Source organism: Sesamum indicum, linkage group LG8 (genome assembly GCF_000512975.1).
Source record: "Sesamum indicum cultivar Zhongzhi No. 13 linkage group LG8, S_indicum_v1.0, whole genome shotgun sequence".
NCBI lineage: Eukaryota > Viridiplantae > Streptophyta > Magnoliopsida > Lamiales > Pedaliaceae > Sesamum > Sesamum indicum.
Genome location: NC_026152.1, coordinates 21277247 through 21292179, shown reverse-complemented (window position 1 = coordinate 21292179; position 14933 = coordinate 21277247). Strand labels below are relative to the sequence as shown.

Genomic DNA, 14933 nt, shown 5'->3' with positions numbered 1-14933 from the left:
GGGTTGACCAAACACTGGATGATTATATCAGGCTTCTGGATTCTTGCAGCACAGCCAAAGATCTGATCTCAGTCATGAAGCAAGATGTACGAGACCTTCTGTCTTCCGCAAGAAGAAAGGATGTTCATGGCTTCCGCAGCTACCTTACCTCCAGAAAGAAGTCAAAGAAAATGATCCAGAAGTCTTTGAAAAACTTGAGAAGTTTCAGAAGTAAAGACAACATCTTGTTCTTGGAGAAAGACGATGAAACATTGGCTCTTGTGTACATGTTAAAAGATTCAGAATCGGTTACCTTTTCCCTGCTTGAGTCTTTGTTGTCCTACATGATGGGGACTAAGGTGCAAGAAAGGAAGGGTGGCTGGTCATTGTTATCAAAGCTGATCCACTCCAATAAAGTATCTCATCAAGGTGAAGAGACATACTTGAATGAATTCGAGAAGGTGGACTCATTCTTGCAACTGAGGCAAGAAAATTCTGCACAGATAGAGGATCTTGTGAATCACTTAAAAGAGATGGACTCAAGTATTCAAATCCTTGAAGAAGAGCTAGAATTCTTGTTCAAACAGTTAATCAAAACCAGAGTCTTCCTCCTCAACATTCTCAACCATTAGCCATTAAACTCTTCATTAGATTGAAAATTTTGTATATCAGGGAAAGATGGGTAGCTTATACCTGTACATGAAATTATACTTTTATATTCTGAATGATGAAAATAAACACAAATATTTCTTCTATATGACTTGTCCCATTTCTGATATTTGATCATGTTATCCATCATGATGGTAGTAACAACTCTCCTGTATGATATCTTATGTTCAGGAAGCTTTATCACATTTACTTTACATAATATCACACGCTAAAGTAAATGTTAACCCTTCCCCATTTTTGGTTCAGTTAAACAAGAAAATAACTAAAAGCTTCATGTATATTAATTGCATCCTTGACCAGAAATTGCCAATCATCTGCTAGCTTACTTTAGGCATTAAAGGATATAAAAACTTGATCTCTCAAAGCTACGTGCAATATCAAGGATCCATCTGAAACTCTTTGCAGTAATATGTAATTATACTCGGATGATGAATATGTCAAGCCCATCCTCTTGTAAAAATAGACAAAAAAAAAACAGAGCTTGAAGTGATGAACTTTTTTAACCTAGGAGCTCTAATTATACAGATCCAGCTTCATTATTTGATCTGCTATTTTAAAACTGACTTACATAATAAGGAGGCATGATCTCGATAAGCCAAATCATTGTTCATAAGTTTCAAGGTCTAGCATCTAATAGGCCATTCTGTAATTCTTAGTTGTAAGCAGTTAGCTGAGATGGTAGCAAGGTGTGCGCCAAGATGGTTGCACCCATATGATAAGCTGTATGCCTTAACTAATTTTCAGAATGTTTATCACCTAATGTCATTAATTCTCGGTTTTACATTATCATGATATATTGATTTTAGGAGTAAGTTTAGAATGAACTGAATACCAGGCAAGATGAACTATTACAAGCTAACTATACATTCAGACAGAGTTAGTTCTGTTGATTTGATCTCAAACACATCCATTGTTTAATTAACACAACATTAAAAGATTCAGCTACTTAAATGTCTGATTATATCCACTGTGAATGTGCAAAAAGATTGACAAGCATAAATAGCTGTGCCAGAGAGTTGTTAGATAGCGTAAATGAGTAAAACACACTCAAACGTTAGGAAAGTCGACAAGTCATGTGGATGTAATCTGTGTGTTATGCCTTCCATTTAGTCACCACAGGGGACGTACAGCTATATCTTTCATGTACAAGTATGAATTCATTTCCTAAACGACATAACTTTGGATTCAATCATAAATTTAATTCTAGTGGTAGAATGTTGAGGAGGAAGACTCTGGTTTTGATTAACTGCCTGAACAAGAGTTCTAACTCCTCTTCAAGACTTTGAATGCTTGAGTACATCTCTTTAGAGTGATTCATAAGCTCCTTAACCTGTGTTTCATCTTCTTGGCTCATTTGCAAGAAAGTATCCACCTTCTTGAACTCATTGGTGTCTGTTTCTTCACACTGATGCAACACTTTCTTAGAGGGTAGCTTTGACACCAATGACCAGCCACTCTGCCTTGCTTGCTCCTTAGTCCCACTCGTGACTCAAATAGGACAAGGACTGAAGCATGGCAAAAGTAACTGATTCCAATTCACTTAACATATAGACTAGAAACATTGTTTCTTCATCATTCTCCAAGGATAGGACATTGTCTTTACTTCTGAAACTCCTCAGCGTTTTCAAGAACTTTTGGATCATCTTCTTTGACCTTCTTCTGGATGTGAGATAACAGTTGACAACCTGCACATCCTTTCTCCTTGAGCAGAAAGTAGCTCTTGAACATCTTGTTTTGTCTCGGAAATGAGATCTTTAGCTGAGCTGCAAGCATCCAAAAGCTTAATATAACGATCCAATATTCGCTCAACCCATTTTTCTAGACTTTCTTGCGAAATGATCCAGTGAACGTGAGGCAACAGAAGCAAATCATCAACGTTGCCATACAAACTTTTGAGGTCTTTTAGTTTGTTATTCATTGCAGACAGTGATAAACAGGAGGCCTCAGCAGCTCTAACTCTGGACAATACTGGGACATGGCAGGATGTGATCCAGAGGGCAAGCTAAGAGAACGACCATGGTCAAAGGCTTTCGATCTCAAAGGTGAAAGTGCCATTTCTTCCTCGTTTTCTATCTGCCAAAAAGGTTTACGATTGGAATACTAATTAATGATCCAGAAAGTTCTGCCGTCCTGTTTCTTGCAATAGCTACCCGTATAATCATAATTCATTGTTCAACTAGTAGTAATGTGATTTTGGTCTGGATTCACTATTTTTCTGGCCATGTCTATGTAATGTTTACCACCATAAGAACTGTGATTATATATTATTTATCAAAATCTCAAGGGATAATCCATATTTATGAGGCAGAGCATGCATGAGTTGTCATCTACATCCTGCCTCCTCCAAGAAATGATAGTACCATTATTTTCCTTCATTGTCATGTTTTGAATCGACCTCCGTGGCTGAATCTGCACTTAAGTCTTGATAGAGAACGTAAATGAAAGTTTGGCTGCATCATGACGAAGTCTGTGTCTCAGCAAAATGAAGCGAGAAAGATATTATTTTGCTGGTCTGTGCCTTTCTTTGGAGACCACAAAGCCAGATAATTTATACTTCCATGTGAAGAATGTCGTATATGAAATGGAACCAGGAAATTAACAATATGACGCACATCTGACATTGTTCGCCCGTCATGGATTACATACTGGGTACGGATGCCAAAAGGTAGCCTCTACTGCATACATCATTATAGAAGTTTGATTGCTAATCCTTGGACAGCATAGGAATACTATATTTCTGGCCTAATGGTTACTTGTTTCTCCATGCCAAAGCAGAACCTGAAAGCATCTAGTTCATTGTACTAAAACTTATGCAGATAGATAAAGATGACACGACATTTCATGGCAATGATATATGATCTGTCTAATCCGGATTGGCTACAATAACTGTGCAGAATCATTAAGAAAATGAATGTTGTAGCGGCAGCACTTCCATGTTAGAGGGGGCAGGTCACCAGTTGAACTTGTGCATGTAATTAATTTCATGTGCCATTCTGCAAAACCTTCTGATATGCTGCAATAATTTATTCCTTAATATAACAACTTTATAATTAAAAATTCAACTTATAAAATTGAGGTGTTTCTTAATGGTGGGAAACATTGCCATCGTAGCAGGGTGATCCAGATAACATCATGACTCCTTTACGGGCACAGAAATTAAGATTCTTCTTGTCACCTTCTTAATATACCAAGACAAATTACAGATGAAACAGCAACAATTGATCAACTTTCCTGTCCAAATCCTAAGCCTTGTTGAAACAAAACTCAACCTCACCTCTCAGGTAAAAGCCACATCTCCATGCTCATTCAATAGCTTTCCCTCAGTATCCAATCCTGCTGTGATGCAATTTTGAAGAGCATTTATGCCGGCTGAGAGCTTCTGAAGGAATTCCTTCCTCTTTATCCTTAATCAGCTACTAAGTAACCTTCAGAACTTGTATCAGCATTCATGATTGGCTCATGTTGCCTCATATTTATCATTTCAGAAGAACACGAGGAGATATGGTTTTCTGAAATATTGGACAGACATATCAAGGTACTGGATGCTTGTGGAGCAACTAAAATCACACACAACTTAAGATGCAGAATAGCTTCTTTCAGCAGTCGGAAGAAGGAATTTGGATTACATAAATGGTCATCTGTTCTTGCAGGAAAGTCATAGAAGATTATCAAGAATGCCATAAAAGACTTGAGTTTCAATAACAGACACAAGGCCAAAGCCCTGAATGAGGAAAAGGAAACAATGTCCATTGTATACACATTGTATACACATAAAAAGAAGCTGAATCAGTAACGGAGGTTGTGATTCAGTCTTTATTTTCCTATATGACAGCGGCAAAGGCTCATCAGGAAAGTGGATGGGCTTCAGCATCCAAGCTGCTGCAGCCCACCAAATTATTGAGTCAAAGTGAAAAAAAACAAAATTAAATGAATTCAACAAAATCGATGCCGCCTTGCACACTGTCAAACAGGGTCGAAGAACAGCTGATGAAGATGATATGAGAGTTATTGACTGATTTATCCATTCATATGGAATTATCTAACAGCATAAATTGGACTTAGGCAGCAAATCCTTCTTATTAATCTCAAGCAGCTTAGCTAGTAAGCTGGTGTTATCAAACTTCATTGAGATTGAACCATTAGTGACCACTGATCAGTGCTTGCAAGAATATGCGTATGGAATTTAAAGAATCTTTGGCAGCATATAGTCTGATACATGTAGAATTCATCACGTTGGCTTGCCATTATGTAATAGTCCAGATGCCAAACTAATATGTTCCATTTCCAATCACTGGAAAGTTGGGGATTTAAGATGTCAAATGTTCATTGACAGAATATTCAGAGCTTTTGCAAACTATATCTAGAACATGAAAAACCGGCTCGAACAAATCAACCTTGTTGTAATTCACTTGTAAGTGTCAACATGGAAACAACAAGAGGAGTAATTTACCAGTCATAGTACTTGAGATTAGCCGTAAGCATGGTAATACATAAATTAATAGAATTCAGAAATTTTAATTAGCACATTGAGAAGAAAGGGGTGAAATTGTCGAGCCAGGGGCTAAATTGCGTCCAGAAAGAGTCTTGGGTCCAGTCCATATTGAGTTTAGGGAGCTGCAGCTCTGCTAAATTATGCCTGCCATTTGGCATCATGAGGCTAGAGCAAGTCCTCACTTTACTACTTTCCTGAAATGTGTCTCCATATTTCTCATGTACAAGCATTAGTCCTTCATTTTCTTTCTTGAGTCCCATGCTATTGCTTTCGGTAATGGTGGGATTCAACTCCTCAAACTGGTTGCAAACTGAGGTGGCATCAATGGATGGGGTAAGTGGTGGTGGTGAAGTGTAAGCCCGAAAACTCTGGATTTCTTCTTCCATTGCAGCCCTCTGCTCCAACTCCTTCAAGGATGTTGCCTTTCTGTATATTTTACACAACACTATGTCCTGCATTACGTACATGCAAACAGATTAGCTGAAAAACAAAAAGGTATAGCAGTATCAAGTTAGAGGAGCTGACACAAAGTGTTTACTTCAATTAAAGCTGGTTTGAGCTACCTTGGGTGGTGAGTATTTATCAGGCAAGCGATACTCGTTCATGACCCAATCGGTCTTTGTTCCACGTGGCGCTCTACCTTGATAGAACACCAACGTTTTCTTTAGCCCCAGCATCTTCTTGGGATCAGAGATGCTGCGTATCTGACGGTCCGACCCGGTTGCCTTCCAGAAGCCGTGTTCAGTAGTACGGTTAGGCCTCCCTCCACTGCCATGTTTTCTGTCCCTAGGCACAAAAAAGTACCATTCTCTCTCCCCAATTTTTGCCAGACCTGTTTGATTTACCATAATGACTTAAAGTAATTACTAGAAGAATCAATCACACACATTTTTAGTTTGGGAGAGTTAAGGAAAAATGTTTACCAGGCAACTCCCTGGGATCATGATTGTATATATTAAGAAAACCGATGATATCGCCACGTAATTTCTTCCCGAAAACCATACTTTTGAGGTAGAAATTCAAGAGCTCTTCTTCAGTGGGGTGAAACCTGAATCCAGGCAACTCTACCTCACATCTTGATTCATCCATGCTGCTGACTGCTACTGCAAACACACATACATAAATCTCCATGTGGAGAGTTCATTTATATATAGAAGAACATTATTGATTGATGGTCCGTCCGAGAATCAAAGAAAGAACATAGGTCGGTCTATATGGGCCATTCCAAAAAATAGTTGAGTGGTCAAGTCTTGTGAATGACAAGAAGAGTTGATGACGCGGTTTCTGTACTAGTTTTTAGTGTTGGTCCTGATTATTGGATTATTAGTCCAAGTTCCCCTTGATTTTGATTGCTGCTTTCACTTTTTTGGGTAACCCCCATGGGAATTGGAAATTCCAATCAAGACTAATTATCTCACTACGGGTCCATCCAATTTGCATCGAAGGAGGTAATACGTACTGGTCTGGCAGTAAGTGATGGTTGAATTAGTCATACAACCAAACAAAACACAATACTAGTATCAGAATTCAATTTCATTCAACATTGAGGTTTGTACACCTCTCTCAATAAAAAAATCCTCATTTCACATTCAACAGACGACACCACAGTCCTGATTGTTGTATTTCTAATCAAACTTATAAATTAGGTTGAGAAAAAGAGAAATATTTTAGAACAAGCTTTTGAGTTTATCAAATACCTTATCTCTATGATAAATCTTTGGTTATAATATTCCAATGAGTTTTATTTAAACACAGAATACCCAATACCCATATTCCCATGACTTGGGGGATAGCCACGTTAAGCTAGTACAATAAATTGCAAAAGTTGGTACAAAATTATTTATAATTTTTTTATTTAAATAAACTTAATTCAAAAGTAGAGAGTATAAATAAAAGCATCATTTCTAACATATTTTCAATAAAATAATGACAAAATATTTAATTGTAATAGCAAACACTCCAATAATGTATTTATATTGAAAACTAAACTATATAAGAGAGACTTATTGGGGCAGAGGGGGCACAACCACAACCGCGTCGTTGCCACCTCCCATTGATCATTGTAAATTGTAATTTAGTGGTATTAGTAAAGGGGAGTGGGGAGGGGTGATTTGGGCAGAGAAAGGTAAGTAGAATGGTTGGCAGGCGCAGGCCACATAAGTTAACAGCCCCGCCCCCACCTTGACTTGCAAAGTCGACGTCAATGCATTTCTTGACCCATGACCCATTCTCCCCGACACACACAAACACAATCCCCATATATTCTAATTTTTGACAAATCCAACTCTAAACTCATACAAGAATTTTTGCACATCTATTACATTATCTCAAACTAGCTTTCTTTGAAATTTCATTATGGTTGTCGCCTTGAGAAAATGAAATACGCATATTAACCCAAAACTTACTCATCTCAAGGTCCCCACAACTTGTTTTCTCATATCTTTGATTCAACAGAGGGGTTTTTGTGTTTTATTTTTTCCTGCAAAAATGATTGGGCTTCGCTTCAACATATCCTACCTACCCCAATTTATCTTTAAAAACACATATTTGCACATTGTGATCCAACATACAACCTATTTTGTTGGGGCAGCAATGCCCAATGGATCCATATCCATATTCCCTCAAACATAACCCCCACTGTGTAACAAATAATTGTACAAGACTAAAAGTAGCAAGAAGGAAGCTGAATATGTTTGGAATAAGGAAAGAAGAAATTGAAGGGCAGTGGTAGAAATGAGAGGTCAGACTGCTACTTTTGTGCAAGTTGTGGGAAAAAGGTGATAGACTGCTACTTGTCTTGTCCTTTGCTTGAGAGTTGAGAGCAAATCACAAACACAAGATAACACAAAACAAAAGGTGAGGTGCAAAACCCATAAACCATCATCTCATCTCCCACCACAAAAACACTAGTTTAAAATAAGAAAAACAGCAAGGCTGGCGTCAGGCAAAAAATGCAGAAATGCTGAATGAGGCTGAGCTGAGTATATACTGAATAAAGCTGCTACGTACCAACAATTTGTTGTATTCCTTTTGTTCCTTCTGCTTGCTTTCTTACCAAAATATCAACATATCCAACACCCAGGCCAGGGGCCAGGGGACATACAAAAGCATATTTTTCACTTCCAAAAATACAAGAAGAAAATAACTTATGTCCCCTTCCCCTTCCTTCTTCTTGAATTTACACCACATCACCATTATGGTGGGCCCTGTGATTAATTAGAGCATGCATGTACCAACCAAGATTCCAACAAAGACGCCTAATTACCACTTTTGTTAAATCTGTTTTACTATTTCTAGAATCAAAGTCTACTCCTTTTTCCTTCACAGAGCAATTTCAGCCTTCTTCAAGGCTGTGAATCCCACTTGTTTGGATGCTGGTGTAGGTGGAGGAGGTGGGTGTTCAATTTTTACGCTCCAGTTTAACTTGGCGACTCCTTCATCTTGCACAGGCACGTATTCCTATGATCAAAGACAAAACAAATTCCATCATTCACAACAGCCCCCACACACACAAACATGAAGAAAGGCAGAGCTGTGGAGATTCTTTCCCTTATCAGCCCATATTGTCTTTGCCATTTTGATGAAACTTGAGAGTGTTGGAAAAAGAACCTCAAGAAAATTAATTTGATTGTTGTCAAATAACACAGGCTAAACTAACTGCTAACCTCCAGTTTCTGAACCAGCTCTTTGGCATTTGGGGCAGACACAAAGATGTGACGCTGAGAAGGCCTTATGAACCCATCGTCCACCGCTTTGTCAATGAAAGTGAGCAGGTAGTTGTAGTAGCCGTCAACATTCAGTAACCCAACCTAATCAAATCATTTACAATTTCAATATTAGCCATGCTCAAATCCACTCTACAGTCCACAGTCTACACTAAACAAATAGATTAAAAAGTTATTCAGTGGTCCAATAATTTAGGTATAAGATGGGAGGGTATGTTTGTTTCCGCACGAAAAACATATTCTTACAGGCTTGTCATGGATGCCCAGTTGAGCCCATGTGATGACCTCCAACAACTCCTCCAGAGTGCCATAACCACCTGATAAACCACATAAAGAAGGCCTCTTGAAAACCTTAATATATACAGATATGCATGCCGGAATGAAGGAATATTTGACAAGTTAGGAGAGCTTAAACCTGGCAAAGCTATAAAGCAATCAGAATGGCGGGCCATCTCAGCCTTTCTTTGGTGCATACCACCCACCATTCTCACCTCCCCAACAGGCTCACCAGTCCTCTGCAATGAATCACAATCATAGTAGAGGTAAAAAACCGATCTTTAGATGAACTTTACGGCTTAAATGAAAACTTGGTGATAATAGACCCTACTGCTGAAAAAGTGGGAATAGAGTAATTTAAGGAAATTAATTGATTAATTAGGGAACCCACCTCTTTTCCAACCAAAGCTCTTGGTATGATCCTGTGATGTAAAAGGTCCGACACAAGGTTTTGGTTAAAGAAACAAGCAATACAAATAGTTAAAGATATGTTGAATCGGTTAAATAGAAACAGAATTACCCAAGAACATGTCCGCCACCGGCATGAACAGCTTGAGCCACTGAACCCATCAACCCAATGCTCCCCCCACCATACACAAGATCCAACCTTTTTGCAACCTTCATGCAAATATATAATAATACTAATAAAAAGAATAGTGACATTGACGATCACGTAATCAATATCCGGAAACAAATAGATGTAGTGAGTGGGGAAATGTGAAAATGAGTAGAAGAAAGGGAGTAGTAGTGTTACCAACTCCCGGCCTAGGTCGAGCGCAGCTTCTTTGTAAGAGGCCCTCTTGCCAGAACTACTGCCACAGAAGACGCAGACCCTCTTGAATCTTGATTTCACAAGTTTTTCATCCATCATTGTCTCTCTAACTGTATCGTGTATCGTGTTTGCAGGAGAAGAAGGAGAAGGAGAAGGATAGTGCGGAAGTGAAGGAATTGCACTTGGGAAACTCAACCATATACCTGCAGCTATAACAAGGATACGACCACAAATGCATCATGTCAATAATAAAACTAAAATATAAATCTAAATTGAAAAAAAGGCCATCTTTGAGATGATTAAATGCGGACAAAAAGGATAATAAAGAATGACTGCTTTTCTTTTCTCTTAGGGTGATGAGGGAGTTGGGCTTTGCGCTTTCAACCCCCACCCTACACGTCCCACGCCAATCATATATATATATATATATATATATATATATATTCTCTATAGTAGATGTTAAGTGGTGTTAACTAACATAGAGATGGAGTAGTGGGTTTGAATATGATTATATATTGATTACAAATCCAGGTGCAGTATAGTTGTGTAAATTAAGAGAGAAATAGAAAAAGACTTACAAAGAAGCAATAGAAGAAGAAACAAGAGTATAGTTGTATATTCAGCTCTAACCCCCACCCTCATCTTCTTATCAAAAGATACTGAGAGAGAGCTGTGCCCCTCTTTATATATTTCATTCATATGGTTTAGGAATCACATCACTATTCAAAATTATGAAAAACAAAATGCATTACCATTAAATTGAATTGAATACAAAATGGGTGTATATGACCTGCAAATCTCGCTCTCCAGCTAATAAACACCACTTTCCTATTAAGTAAATACAACAATTAAGGAAACCTTAGAAAAAATAAACATTAATTCCATTATTACCTTAATTTTTAATTAATTTGAGCTTTAATATTTTCACTTTAGGTAAAATAAAATGATGCAGCTTTTAATTTTTGAAGATTTTCCATATTCTTCACAGATTTAATTCTATATATGTATCCATCTTTATTTGAAAATCATTATAACCCATTATTATTAATCAATCAGTAAATTATCCAACTACCAATTATGTTTATGTAAGAGAAGGATGGAAGAGGAGTGAAAGGAGGGAGAGGGGATGTAACAAATACATAAAATCAGGAGTCAAATCGATGAGTAGAGAGTGGTAGTGTTGGATTATGAACTAAGCTCATACATTCTTACACTCCTCCCTAAGGCTTTTAATGCAAAACTGCAACCCCAATCATTTCCACTTATTTATTAGGCATGGAAAACATTTGACCCTCACCTAAAATTATGATTCTCTCTATTTGTGCAGATTTTAACCACCATGATAAAATTTTATTAGCTCTCAGCAGTGTTCATCCCAGTGCACAACCATAAAAAAATTAGGAATTAGTCCACAATCACATTGCTAAAGCTCTAAGAATACTTGTGGGAGTATAAATATGTTTGTCAAACTCATATGCTATATAAGGAATATCTCTATCAATGTGTCGAATGAAGAAAGTTAATGATCCTTTAACTAGTTGTAAAAATTTGACCGTTATAAAATATTAAGTAACTTAATTAAAACTCATAATATTATAATAAATTCAATAATAAATAGGCCACATAAATATATAAAATATAACGCTCAAATACTTATTAAACATCATAATTAAATTATTATAATAATGGAGTCATAAATCTTAAATAAATATTAAATTTGGTGCAGCTGGTTGCAGCAATTGACTGATAAGCCTTTCTGTCTTGGGTTACCATTTTATCCATTTCCAGAAACCAAGTATGATGATATATATGCAGTATGCAGTCCTCCCCCACCCCAACCAATGCCTCATGCCTAATTATATATTAATATATATCCCTTCATCCGAGTAGGGGGTGGTCTCCCGCACTTAGGTTTGGTTAGTGATAGTAGTAGTAGGAGTAGGTAGGTAGGGAGTAGTAGGGTAAGATCTTCTCCGTCGATTTTTGTATATCCATGATTGATGAGTGTGTGAGGGAGAGTGGGCTGCCTCTACCCGACCACTTATATGTTTTGGGTACAATTTTGGAAAATAGAACAGAAGAAATTATTATTGAGTCCCAATATCCCATGCGTCAGTGGTGAAAGAAAAATGATAATTGTTTTGAGTATTTGCACATTTACTTTTTTCTTTCTTCTTTCTTCTTTGGGGGGGAGGACAGGCAGACAGACAAGACAAACAGACAGACAATCATAAATTTGATTTGGGAATTTCCGGTTTGGCAAGAGATAGAGATATATTGTATTGAAAGAGATGGAGGAGGGTGGTATTCATGTAATGGATCCTAGGGCGGCGCTTTTATTTTTGTAGCGGCGGCGGCCGTTTCTTTCTCATCTTGCCCCATCGGGAACTCATCCTTCAATTTGCTCCTGCTTTAATCAATAAATACCAATCTCCAAAACTAAGCTAATGCCATTCACCTATCTTTTAGGCCTGCAAGTTGAGTCCATCCACTTTCAACTTCAGCTCTATTATTATTTCTGTTTTGTCAGCTTTTTAAAAAAAAAAAAATATTTTTTTAAAGCTATTACAAATTTACATGGGATGAGAAGAACCAAAACTTTCCCTCCATGCACCACGATTATTTTTCCAACCAAGAATATCTAGTTTGACCAAATGCGTAAGTGATTTTCTTAAAACAAAAAAAAGGGTCATCTGTTTTTGGAAGTGTTTTTCAATTTTACAAGACATGCTTTGTTAACCTCTTCATGTGGGACTAAACTTGCAATAGCCCATATTTTATGGTCCTATATATAGGACAAGAAGTGCAATCTCATTTTCTTAATTAGGCAGATACGTGCCTAATTCGGTGATTGTTGTCTTTAGAACAAAAAAATACCATATTTTTTAATTTTATGAAACCTATTTTGTTAATTGTGGGACTGAAAAAGTTTTAATTGTCCCAGCACTTGTATAACAAAGAACAACATAAAACAAGTATGCATTTATTATTAGTATTTTGAAAAATTGTAAATTAAAGAAAGGTGGTATGAAGTTAAACAAGATATTTGGTTAAGTTGAATGTTTCCAAGTTGAGAAAGAGTAGATGAGTGGTTAGAGTTTGGGGCAATAGCGTTTGCGGTGGCCCATTGGGTGCCTCTTGCTCCTGTCCCCAAAAGCTCCATACTTGCTATTGAGAATCCGAACGGCAATTTTATTTTTGGAATATTATATATGGGATATAAATGAGAAGCCCCATTCTAATCTACTCTATTTGTAGAAATATATAACACTAGTAGTAAAACTGCTATTTTATTTACAACCACCAACAAATGGGATTATTAAGGATGATGATGATGATGTTGTGTAGTGAAGTACAAGTAGTAGTAGTATAATTAATGATGTTTGTAAGTGGGTTGTTGCAGGTCACAAGGAGAGCAGCCTTCTTGAGCAATATCAGTGATTTGGAGGCCCGAATCATAAATCACACCGTTTTTCCAATCCGCAGGCAGCACGTTTTTGGCCCAATACCATTTCCCATCGAACCCTGAAGTCACTACAAAACGGAACTGCAAACCCCCACTCGGCACCCTACTTGTGTCCCATACAGCACCGTACTTTCTACTCATCATCTTCCAATTTGATGATCCAACCTACACGTACGCATCAAAAAAATAACCTTATATATAAATATTTTTCTAATTGTTTTTATAGTTACAATGAATACACACCTGAGCCACGTCGACTGCGACAATTTCTGTTTGACCACCTTGATATAAGAACTTAACGGCTAAATAATTAGGGTTGTGGCTTGATTCTTCCACACCAAGTGCCAGATTCTTGTCCTTGTAATCACATGGTATCCTGTAATTCATATCATATAAGTTGGAATCCAATTACAGAGAGAGATGGCCAATACCATAAAGTATTTCCTATACTTTGTGGTGGGTCTACTTCTCCTTTTCCAAATATCATAATCTCATAATTAATATTTCAGATTTATCTCTTTCTTCAATAATAATAATATTTATTTAGTGTATGTGGTATATGTGTAAGTGGTGCTAACCTCTTGTATTCAACATCAACCACCCCAAGTTTCAATATGTCCTGACCCATTCCCTTCTTCGCCATCCCCATGAAACCTCTGCTGCTCAATACAAAGTCAGTCCCGTTATCTTCATTCCGATCACTCACTATTATCCTAGTCCCTTCTTTACTGCAAATATCTTCATTCTTGCATCTCATCTACATATTCAACATCATTATCATCTCATCATGTATATATATATATATTAAAAGGTAGATCCATTCAATTAAGGATGAGATACATACCTGAAAACATGCGCCGCAACCAGCTCCTTCTTTGTAAATGGAGGGTGCGGCGGCTGCAATGCGACCCCCGTTGAATCCTATTGCCAGAGAACCATACCCACAAGCTCCCGCTGCATTATTAGTTACTTGTATTTTTTTCAATTCAAACACAAATATGGATGAAATTAATGTTGAATATTGAATCATTAATAAATCTTACACACAAGGGCTTCAGCTTTGGAAAAGAAAGCAACTTTTGATTGGTGGACGCAGCGATCGCACGCGATTGCAGAGGAGGCAACCAGGAGGAGAGATATAATCAACAGCATAGCACCACCTGTCATCTTCTATGTAATTAGTTTCTCTCTGGGGGTGATGGGTATCATGAGCAGAGTAGAGATATATATAGTGTGAGGGGGAAGGCGTAAGGGGTGGAGAAGAGAAACAGGTAAATCCTAACTCATATGTTGCTGTAATATATTATATAAATAAATATTGTGTGCTGAATCTTATATTTGAAATCTTGTGATGCGATGAGATGAGAAGGAAAGAGACAAGCACTTGCCCTTAACGCGCCTTTCACATTATCATCCTTTCAAAAAATTAAAAAGTGTATATTTTTAATTGGGTTGGCAGTGTTAGTGGGTTTGGACACACCGACTTTTTTAAACAAAATGGTCTGTTTTTATACTGATTTTCATGTGGATCCATCCACTTTCCTGAGGTGGTGT

General features: G+C 37.4%; 4 protein-coding genes across 4 annotated transcripts; 1 reads left to right on the top strand and 3 right to left on the bottom strand.

Annotated features, from left to right (window-relative positions):
- On the top strand, nt 15–715 carry LOC105169927. Its single transcript, XM_020696513.1, has one exon. The coding sequence runs from the start codon at nt 75–77 to the stop codon at nt 609–611; it is 537 nt and encodes a 178-aa protein (XP_020552172.1). The 5' UTR covers nt 15–74; the 3' UTR covers nt 612–715.
- LOC105169838 (NAC domain-containing protein 35) lies at nt 5021–6375 on the bottom strand. The gene is made up of 3 exons (XM_011090378.2): nt 6064–6375; nt 5704–5972; nt 5021–5592 (listed from the first exon to the last, which is right to left on the bottom strand). Exons 1-3 carry the CDS (start codon nt 6269–6271, stop codon nt 5167–5169), a joined length of 903 nt encoding a protein of 300 aa, XP_011088680.1. The 5' UTR covers nt 6272–6375; the 3' UTR covers nt 5021–5166.
- LOC105169837 (cytokinin riboside 5'-monophosphate phosphoribohydrolase LOG5) lies at nt 7722–10570 on the bottom strand. Its single transcript, XM_011090377.2, has 8 exons — nt 10492–10570; nt 9896–10122; nt 9662–9759; nt 9533–9563; nt 9281–9380; nt 9112–9182; nt 8806–8949; nt 7722–8599 (listed from the first exon to the last, which is right to left on the bottom strand). The coding sequence occupies exons 1-8, from the start codon at nt 10553–10555 to the stop codon at nt 8462–8464; spliced, it is 873 nt and encodes a 290-aa protein (XP_011088679.2). The 5' UTR covers nt 10556–10570; the 3' UTR covers nt 7722–8461.
- LOC105169836 (expansin-like A2) lies at nt 13150–14792 on the bottom strand. The gene is made up of 5 exons (XM_011090376.2): nt 14423–14792; nt 14224–14333; nt 13958–14136; nt 13623–13755; nt 13150–13544 (listed from the first exon to the last, which is right to left on the bottom strand). The coding sequence occupies exons 1-5, from the start codon at nt 14544–14546 to the stop codon at nt 13287–13289; spliced, it is 804 nt and encodes a 267-aa protein (XP_011088678.1). The 5' UTR covers nt 14547–14792; the 3' UTR covers nt 13150–13286.